We start from the raw sequence: 10,944 nt of genomic DNA, 5'->3' as shown, positions 1-10,944 counted from the left end.
GGATAATATGTCCCAAGTATGAGAGACGAAGCTTAGCCATCCTGGCCTCCAAGGAGCACTCTGGCTGCACTTCTTCCAAAACAGATCTATTGTTACTCTTTCTTAAATGATTCTCTGTGTACTGAGAGCATTGTGAAGGTTACTTGATTTATTCTGACTAATAGCTGTACAGGAGCCCGGGTGGCACAGTGGTTAAGTGCTTGGCTGATAACCAAAAGGTCTGTGCTTTTAACTCACTCACCAGCTACTCTGTGGGAGAAAGATGTGACAGTCTGCGTCCTTAAATGTGATAGCCTTGGAAACCCTAAGGAGCAATTCCACTCTGCCCTATATCCACAGTTGCTATGAATTGGAATCAATGGCAGGGGGTTGTTTTTTTGTTTTTTAAATAGCACTATAACTATCATTTGAAGTCCTGATGTGGCACTGTAGGATAAGCACTGGACTTATCTAACTGTAAGGTTGGCGTTTCAAACCCACCCATTGCTCTTCAGAAACCTTACACATGATTGCGATGAGTCGGAACCAACTCAGCAACACTTGTCAACAACAACAACAACAACAACGTCACTATTATTACCCTTAGAGAGGCAAATGAGACACAGATACGCTAGTAACAAATCCAGTACTGAGTGAGCAAGTGACCTTGAATAGTGTTGAGGCGGTCACCAGGATTAGGTCTCAGGTCAGCCTGACCACTGAAAGGAACATTCCTCTGCCTTATCGCTGCGTGCAATCAGCAATGAATCCCACCTCATGTTGCTTCGAGGGGAATGTCCCACCAACTCACCGGAGGAGTTTCCTGAAGTTCATCCAGCCCGGCCGACTGCTGTCTGACACCAAGAGCTTGGACTGCAGGGAAGGGCATTCGTCACTAATGGCGTCCACCCGCGGAGCCAGAGCTTCACTGGTGATAATGGTCTTTGCCCTGGACGCCTGCAGCCGGTATCTGAGGTCCTTCTCCGTCAGCTGAGAGACACCAGGGATCATGACAGCCCCTGATAATACCAGAGGAAGAGAAAGGACCCCGTGGAGAGGTGCAGGCCTAGTATCTCCCTTGGAAGATGGGGCAAATGGGACCGGAGGGGGTTGGAATGTCTGAGCTGAAAATATTAACAATAATATTAATAGTGGCATCTCAAAATATGTTATGGAGCACTTGTACATATGGAGGGCTTTGAATTATTTCATTCAATCCCTACAACTCTGGGAATTAGATACTATTAGTATTTTTGTTGTTGTTATGGGCCGTTGAGTCTGTTCGAACCCATATCAACCCTGTATAGCATTTCCGAGGAGCAGCTGGTGAGCTTGAACTGCCATCCTTGTGGTTCAAGCTGACGTTGCAGTCCAGCGTACTAACCCACAGCACCACACCAGGACTCCACTTGTGCAGCTAAGGAAACTAAGGCCTATGAACAAAATCAGAAGCTATAGTGACTGTGGCCTTCATTTGGTTGAGCTGAGAAGCAGCTGCTCTGTGAGGGGAAGCATGTGATGGCCAGTTCACCACAGTCCTCACCGTTCCCTACTGCCTCATAGTTGGCCTGCTTACCTCATTTTGGCCTGCTACCTCATACTTGGCCTGCTTTTGCATCACTAGCTGCTGCTTGTATACAACCAAGTTTGTGATTATTTGGCATAGAGATAGTGAAAAAACAACAACAGCTCTCTACAGAATTTATTTTGCTTCATTCCTCACACCAAAAAGCTCTGGCAGGTTGTGTAGCCCCCATTGGAACTCCCGGTCTTGCTTACTGACCTGTCCGCATACATGCCACGCTCACCAGCCACCACTCTGGAATTCGAGGGAGCACCAGCATCATTCTGTCCCCAGGCTGCAGGCCACATGCGCCCCCCAGTACATTGGCCGCCTTTCTGGACTGCCTCCCCAGCTCCTCAAAACTCCATTTGACCTCTGTTCCCAGGCCATCTACCCACCAGAATGCAGGATTTGGGGGCCGGTGTCCAGTCTAGATAGTGGCACAATCAGAAAAGAAATAAAAATTGTTTCTTGAAGACTTTTGCTTTCTTTTTAATTTTTTTTTTTCTAATTTCAAAAAAAAAATTATTAATTTTTTTTACAGTAGTTAATAATCATGAAACTCAAAACAACATGGAAAGGCATTGTAAAACACTGACAAGTTTAGTTATCATCCTGTGTCCTATCTACCTACACTTGTCGTGATGCTAGTTACTTTGATTTGTTTCTTACATCTCCTTAACAAGATGTAAGAATGTACTTATATTTGCTTCTTAATGCAAATGTAAGTATATTCTTATTTTCCATCCTGCTTTTTAAATGCAAAAGATAGCACAGAATTCCACGTTCTGCAGCTTCCCTTTTGTGTGTGTGTGTGTGTGTGTTATTTATATGCCATAAAATCCAATATTTTCAGGTGTACGTACAATTCAGTTGTTCTTAATGTACTCACAGAGTGGTACAGCTATCACCACTGTCTAATTTCAGAACATTTCCATCATGCCAAAAAGAAACCTTATTCTTATTAGAAATCACTCTCTATTCCCGTCTACCCCGAACTCTTAGAGACCACATGTCTACTTTTTGTTTCTATAGATTTGAAATAAAATTTTATATTTATATTATATTTATAATAAAAGGTTAGCATAACTTAAGATAAATAAAAGGTAACCCTAGAATGCAAAGCGAGAGAGACAACAGCGACATATGGAAGGGAATAAAGAAGGAAGGCCCGTGTATACAGAGAAGTCAGAATATTCAATCCTAGGTGGCCGCCATGGTTTGTGAGAAGGGTCCTGGAGCAGCTGTGTCCCTATTGAAGTGTCACATGCATGAGGATGAGAGAGAGATTTAAAGACAGAAAAAAACAAAGCAAGACTTTCTCCCTCAGGTCACAGGGCCATGCCTGTCTCAGTGTGTGACTCAGACTTGGGGACATGAGGCACTTCATGGACTGAGTGAGGGTGTCTTGGTCTCTGAACCCTAATGGTATAAGGATTCAGCATCGGGCTGCTAACTGAAATGTTAGGGGTTCAAGTCCACCAGCCTCTCTGTGGGAGAAAGCTGTGATGGTCTGCTCCCATAAAGATTATAGCCTTGGGAACCCTGAGGGACCAGTTTTCCTCTGCACTATAGGGGTCACTAGGAGTCAGAATTTACTAGGCGAAGATGGGTTTGGTTGGGTTTATAGGGTCACTGGTAGCGTAGCGGTTACCAGGTAAGCTGCTAACTTCAACATCAGTAGTTCAAAACTACCGGCTATTCCATGGGAGAAAGACAAGGCTGTAAATAAAGATTTACAGCCTTGGAAACTTTATACAGGATCGCTATGAGTCAGAACCGACTCCACGGCACACAACCAACCAACAAAAATAGGGCTGTGATAAGTCAGTCAGAATTAGGCTTGACAGCAATAGCGTTAGTTTGGGTTTGGGTTTGGTTTTTGGCTCACAATACCCCGGCACAATATTTACCCCTAAGATTTCAATTCTGCCAATGACTTGCAAAGTTCCCAGGTCAAACTGTCCACAAGTACAAGTCTTAAACAGCCTTGAGTCTCATGGGGGTATATGAGGTCAGTCTCAGGTGCCCACAGTGCACAGCAGGACACACACAGCGTCATCACCTTTTCCATCTGACTCCACACGTCCAGCACATCACGGGCAAAGTTGAAATACTCAGGCACTGGCTGCCTCCCTAGGCTGATGGCTTCCCAGGTGGCCACGATCTTAGGAGGGTCAGGTGAAGGTCTCAGCTGCCCTGGGGGTCCACAGAATCCTCTGGAGCTCCTCAGAGTCTGCAGGAGGGGGCTTCTCAGCCACAGCCTCATGGTGTTGCCTCTGCCTGTCACCAGAGAGAGGCAAGAGCAAGCCACCCTGAAGGCTGGGCTTTGGGGAGGAGGCTGAGACGGGGGAGAAGGCTGTGGTAAGCACTGGTCGAGCATAGAGCACAGACTGACTGACTCTCAGTTCTGCTATGTAATTTCTTCGAGTCATTTCTCCTTTTACTACCTGGGGGCAGGTGCAGATTACTCAGTAAGCAAGGTATGCATGAACTTACTTGTGTTTACTAATCTGTAGTGAAATGCATGTGGAACTGTTTACTTCAGAACAGTAAGGAAACACAAGTAAACGTGTGCTTGCTTTGCTTATTAGGGAATCTGACACTGTCTGGGGGTGTCTGTGAGCAAGGTTTCAGTAACTTAGTACCCAAGGCTCAGCCCTTCAGAGGTCCTCCCTTCCACACCCTTTGGTCAATCCTGAAGGCCCTAGATCAGCGCTGTTCAATAAAATATCATTTGAACCATGTCTGTGATTTAGAAGGTCCCGATTGTTCATGTGGTTCTGTAGGATAAGCATTTGACTGCTAACCATGAGGTTGGTGGTTCAAACCCACCAGCTGCTCCTTGGAAACCCTATACAGGATCTCTATGAGTTGGAACCGACGCAATGACATGTAACTCATCTCATAGAGATCTGGTGTGGCAGAATGAAACTACCCCGTAACGTTTTCTAAGCTGTAATCTTGGTTAGAGAAGATTCTCTGGACTTTCTCCCTACAAACCACTTGGTGGGTTAGAACTACAATCATTTGGTGAACAGCTGAAAGCTTAACTGCTATATCATGAGGGATCCTCAAACAGTCCCTAGGTGACACAGTTTGTGCTTGAATGCTAACTTAAAGGTGGGTGGTTCCAACCCACCCAGGGTACTGTAGAAGTAAAGTCCTAGCAATCGCTTCTATTAAGATTACAGTCAAGAGGAAAGTAATGTTACAGAGAGGAGAGAGACAGGAGGCTGCGTCTGGTTCCCACTTTCACAGCCATTGCGTTTCTTGAGTTCCAGCGAGACGGCGCTGGGCTAGGCAGAGTCGGATGACATTGGGCAGACTCTGTGCCTCGCGGATGGAAAACAATAGTAACTAAACATGGGCAACGGAGATCCTAAGGAGCTGAGAGGAAAAATGTCATCTTATGCATTTTTTTGTGTGAAAATCTGCCGGGAGGAGCACAAGAAGACGCACCCAGATGTCAGTCAACTTCTCAGAATTTTCCAAGAAATACTCAGAGCGGTGGAAGACCATGTCTGCTCAAGAGAATGAAAAATTTGAAGACATGGCAAAGGTGGACAAGGCCCGTTAGGAAAGAGAAATGAAAACCTATATCACGCCTAAAGGGGAGACAAAAAAAAGTTTAAGGATCCCAATGCACCCAAGAGGCCTCCTTCAGCCTTCTTCTTGTTTTATTAGGAGTACCGCCCCAAAATCAAAGCCGAGTATCCAGGCCTATCCATTGGTGATGTTGCAAAGAAACTGGGAGAGATGTAGAAAAACACCGCTGCCAATGACCAGCAGCCATATGAGAAGAAGGCTGCTGAGCTGAAGGAGAAGTACGAAAAGGATATCGCTGCCTAAGGGGCTAAAGGAAAGCCTGATGCAGCCAAAAAAGGGAGTCATCAAGGCTGAGAAAAGCAAGAAAAAGAAGGAAGAGTAGGAAGATGAAGAGGAGGAAGAAGAAAAAGAAGAAGATGATGATGATGAATAAGTTGGTTCTAAAGCAGTTTTTTTTTGGGGGGGGTGTCTATATAGCATTTAACACCCTATACACAACTCATTCCTTTTAAAGTAAAAAAAAATGGAAATGTAAAGCTGCATAACATTTGTTTTCAAACTGTACAGTGTCTTTTTTGTATAGTTAACACACTACCGAATGTGTCTTTTAGTTCGCCCTGTCCTGGTGGTATTTCCAATAGCCACTAGTCTTGCCTGGTATAGTATGGGGGTTGTAAATTGGCGTGGGAATTTAAAGCAGGTTCTTGTTGGTGCACAGCACAAGTTAGTTATATATGGGGATGGTCGTTTTGTTTTGGTTTCATCTGATGCAGCTTTTATGAAATAGTTGTTCTGTTAACTGAATACCACTCTGTACTTGCAAACAAAAAAAGGTCACAGCTGTTTTGTTGACATCCTGAATGCTTCTAAGTAAATAGAATTTTTTTTGTTAAAAAAAAAGTAAAGATTACAGTCAAGAAAATCCTATGGGACCATTCTACTCTGTACCACATGTGGTGGCTCTGAGTCAGAATTAACTCCACGGACACAGACAACAACAGTAATTTCATTAAGAAAAGTAAAGAAGAAATAGGTGAAATAAATATTAATAATGTATTTTTTTGGTAAATATTCCCAAAATATTATCATTTCAACATGCAATTAATATGAAAATGAAATTATGAAAGAGATAGTGCACATTATTATTTTTTTTATTTTTACTTAGTTCTGGAAATTCGATGAGTACTTCACACTTGCAAGCACATGTCAGTTTAGACTCTATTGCTGGACTGATTGCATCCGTGACGTTAGATTACATGATGGAAAGCAATCTGCTGTACTCATGAGCAACTCATCACTAGAGAATGACAGCGGTGGGTCTTGTAATGCTGCACCTGATACCTTGATGACTCAGGTGACCAGTGACTAGTGTACTGGACAATGCAGTTTTAGGATCTTGCTACTCAAAATGTGGTCGGGGCCTCATCCATCAGTATCACCTGGGAGCAGGTTAGAAATGTAGAATCCTGGGTCCCTCTTCAGATCCACTAAATGAAAATCTACAGAGCTCTGTGCACATTCAAATTTGAGAGGCCATGGCCTAGGGGAGGATTCCGAGTTTCAGATTCTTTTCATCCATGGCCTCTTGCTGACAATAAATAATAACAACCGTATCATAGTAGCAATAACCAGTAATACATATCCCACACACAAAAAGAAAAATACTATCATCTACTGAAGACTTGAAGGTCCTTAGGCAGAACAAATGGTTAATGCTCAACTGCTAACCTAGAGGCCGGTGGCTCATACCCAGCCTGAAGTACCGTGGAAGTAAGACCTGGTGATCTGCGTCTATAAAAGATTGCAGACAAGAGAATCTTATGGAGCCGTTCTACTGTGTAATGCCTGGGGTTGCCATGAGTCAAATTTGACTGGACAGCAGCTGTGTGCATTCTGAAAATGCTTTAGAAACTTTTCCTTGCAATTGTATAACAGTTCCATGAGGTTTTAAAGTTCTATTTTCTCCATTTTACAGATAAAGAAAGTGAGGCTTGGAGAGGTGAGGTGACTTAAAGTCTCACTTCCCAGGAAGGTCTAGGCCTCTGCTGTGGTCTCCACTGTGACCACTTTGCCATACTTCAGACATCCCCTCAACTCCTTCCCAAGCCCTTTTGACCTCTCCACCCCTGACTTCCCAGACTCCGGACAAATGGTAGTTAAGAGTCCACTGGCCTCATTACTGAGTCCCCAAGATCAGTCTTGACACCATCGCCTTCTTGGAGGAATCAGTGGACTGCTGCTTCTAGGGGATTTCTCCCAGCATTACCTCTTTCTTGAACCCAGGAAATACAAAGGCCTCTGTGTTTGTGTCAGCTGAACGTGCCTGTCTGCCTCTGGAATCCTCGGACACTGGCAAAGGTATGGCTGACTCGGCCTCTCACGGGAACTTTGGCCCCAAATGCAACCAAGAGAAAGCAGGGCACGAAGCCAGCAGGTACACAGTGGCTTCAACTAACCAGGCACTTTGAGCAACTGGTTTGGGTGTTGCCCCCAAAGCTTTTCTCATATCTCATAATAGCTGGGAAATTTAGACCTAGCTCTGCTGTCTACCTCAACATTCCCTATCAATGGCTGAGTAGACTCAAAGGCAACTAGAATTTACACCAAGCTCTGGTAGCGTAGTGGTTACAAATCGGGCTGCGAACCGCAAGGTCAGCAGTTCAAAACTACCAGCTGCTCCGCGGGGGAAAGATGAGGCTTTCTGCTCCCGTAAAGATTGACAGCCTCGGAAACCCTGTACAGGGTCGCTATGGGTCGGAACCGACTCGACGGCACTTAACAACAACAGCAACAACAATCACAATGCACCACTGAAGAAGTGATGCATATGAGTTATGGTGTTGAAGAAGAATATTAAAAGTACCATGGACTGCCAAAAGTACAAACAAATCTGTGTTGGAAGAAGTACAGTCAGAATGCTCTTTAGAAGCCAGGATGGCTTCTCACTCTTCTGACATGTTATCAGGAGGGACAAGTCCTTGGAGAAGGATACCATGCTTGGTAAAGTGGAGCGTCAGCAGAAAAAGAGGAAGACCCCCAATGAGGTGGACTGGCACAGTGGCAAAGGGCTCAAGGGTAGCAGTGATTGTGAGACTGGTATAGGACCAGGTAGTGTTTCATTGTGTTGGGCACAGGCTCGTTCTGAGTAGGAACTGATTCGATAGCATCTAACAACAGCAATAGTCTCATTAGGAGGCCTTCACAAAAAGTCCAGTCCAGACAGTAACTTCTGAGGGCATTTACTGGGTCAGTTAAATTCAAGTCAGAAAAGTCAGCTCAGAAGATTATGGTGACTGTATTTTGGATTCCAAAGGTGCCAGCTTGATGTTTTCTCGAAGGACATAGGACTAATATGGGGACTTATTAGGAAGAAGTTTCAAGAAAAACTGCAAAGGTGAGAAAATGACCAGGCAATTTGTGCCAAGAAACTTCCCCCCACCACAACAATGAATTTTGCTCTTTCTTCGAGGGTAGCAAGGGCTGTGTTATAAGCATTTCATGGGAAACCCTTCTCCTCATTTACCCTACAGTCCTGATCTTACTCTTTCAGACATTTTGTTTTTGTTTTTGTTCTCTAAACTCAAAGAGGAGTCCTGGTGTGGTGCTGTGGGTTAATGTGCTAGACTGCAAAGCTGTTTGAACTGCAAGGTTGGCGGTTCAAGCTAACCATCTGCTCCTTGGAAACCCTATACAGAGTCGCTATGGGTCGGAATTGACTCGACAGCACTCAACAACAACAAATTCAAAGAACTTTTCTAAGGGACATAATCTGAGTCCCTCAAGGATGCTCAAACTACTGTTTTGACATGTAAAAATCAAAAAAACACAAAATTTTAGAAAGAAGGAAACTACACTTTCAGAAGTGTTTCAGAATTCTAGTCATACCTTAGAGTCTCCATCTTTCAGATCTGGAACTGAACCCACCCCAGTTGCTCAATTTTCAGTCCAACAATTGTTGTTAAGCACCGTTGAGACAGTTCCAACTCATAGCGACCCTGTATAGGGTTTCCAAGGAGCAGTTGGTGAGTTTGAACTACCAGCCTTGCAGTTCAAACTGACCTTGAGGTCGAGTGCTTATTCTATAGCACCACACCAGGAAGAAAACAATAAAATAGGGAGGTTTGCACTACTCAGAATAATCAATTATTTGAGATAAAACAAGGCAGCATTTACCTAAGGACAAAGTTCAATAGGGTTAGGAAAGAAGGAGGCCTAGAAACAGGAAACCCAGGGAGGAAGTGGGATAATGGTATTACATTGTGGGGATTGTAATCAATGACATGAAACAAAATGTGAATTGTCGAATGGAAAACTGATTTGCTCTGTAGACCTCCACCTGACTAACAATAAAAAGTTAAGTAAGCAAACAAACAAAACCCATCAAGGAAGTGTACTATTCAAATGCTATATTACTGAGATAGACAATGGCCAACAATAATGGGTATGCCTGGGTTACCCAATTCGAATTGGGACTAAAAAGAAGAGTCCAGATCTCGATGGAGGATATGTTGAGAAACGATAGCTTCACGCTTTGACATTTTTGTTTAATAAATAGATGCCTTTGTATCTATGACTTTGGAGCAATACTCCTTGACTTACCACCTTATACCTAAATACAGCTGTTAAAAAGAAATACAGTTTTTATAAAGTGCAAAGGCCCATGTGATTTCCTTTGCTATTCTCTCCTCTAACCTCCTTGTTCATGGTTCTCACCACCTTGGTCCTGCAATTCTCTGAAGTCTGACTTGTACTGGGTTGGTAAACTGGCTCTGGGGGAACAACGACACATGTCCTGAATTGTAGTGTTTGCCAATGCCTATGGTGTACATATCCCCACTGTGGCTAATTACAAGCTACCAAAAATTTAACAACTAGCTATCAAAATTCCTAACTATTCACAAACATTTGCCATGCACCTCCACAAGCTTTGCATTATAGCTCTGCATGAGAGAAATCCTTACAAGGTGAGATGGATTTGGTACAATAACCACAAACATGGATTTGAACATGCCTGTGACCATGCAAATGACCCAGGACCAGGAAACATCTTGTTCTATTCTATGTAAATTCACCATGAGTTGAAATATAGTCAAGAAGCATAAGATATAAGATCACAAAGCTGTTTAGGGACAGAATAGGGATTCAAACACCAATTTTATAGGTTATGAGTTCTGGAGACTTCTATATCACACATGGTACCCCCACAGTGTGTGTTGCTTATGGATCTCCATGAAAACTCTACGTCTCATTGTCCAGGAACAAGTTTCCCTGAGCAAGGACCGATGGGCAAGAGCTCTCTTATACAACAGTGGTCCCATTTTTTCCAGGGCCATCCCTTGGTCCTCCAGAACCTCAGAAATCAGAACATTGCAGTGGTGACTTCGAGTAAAGACCAGGGACTTCGTTGTTAAGTGCCACTGGGTAGGTTCCCACACACAGCGACACTGTAGAGTTTCCAAGGAGTGGCTGGTAGGTTTGAACCATCGACCTTGTGGTTAGCAGTCCAGTGCACAGGGACTTCATTGTTGTGGTTAGGTGATATCCAGCCACTTCTGACTCACAGTAACTAAATTAACAACAGAACAAAACACTGCCCAGTCATGCACCAGCCTCAAAATCGTTGTTACATTTGAGTCCATTGCTGTGGTCACTGTGCCAATCCACTTCATTGGGGGTCTTCTTCGTCTTTTTTACTGACCCTCCACTTGACCAAGCATGATGTCCTTCTCCATCCAGGAACAGGTCCCTCCTGATCATATATCCAAAGTATGAGAACCAAAATCTGGCCATCCTGGTTCCTAAGGAAGATTCTGGCTGTACTTCTTCCAACACAGATTTGTTTGTTCTTCTGG

At 43.8% G+C, this 10,944-nt stretch overlaps 1 protein-coding gene and 1 pseudogene across 1 annotated transcript in view; one reads left to right on the top strand and one right to left on the bottom strand.

The window, feature by feature from the left end:
• LOC102814688 (acyl-coenzyme A synthetase ACSM5, mitochondrial-like) overlaps positions 1–3,812 on the bottom strand; it is a 22,912-nt gene extending 19,100 nt beyond the window's left edge. Inside the window, 3 exon segments of the mRNA XM_006875962.1 lie at positions 791–998; positions 1,763–1,973; positions 3,609–3,812. Coding sequence (XP_006876024.1) covers positions 791–998; positions 1,763–1,973; positions 3,609–3,812 — 623 coding nt within the window.
• Positions 3,813–4,909: 1,097 nt separating this feature from the next.
• Positions 4,910–5,525, top strand: LOC102814308 (annotated as a pseudogene).
• Positions 5,526–10,944: the final 5,419 nt, after the last annotated feature.

This window comes from Chrysochloris asiatica, unplaced genomic scaffold (genome assembly GCF_000296735.1).
Source record: "Chrysochloris asiatica unplaced genomic scaffold, ChrAsi1.0 scaffold00348, whole genome shotgun sequence".
Classification (NCBI taxonomy): Eukaryota; Metazoa; Chordata; class Mammalia; order Afrosoricida; family Chrysochloridae; genus Chrysochloris; species Chrysochloris asiatica.
This window is presented reverse-complemented; position numbering and strand designations above follow the sequence as displayed.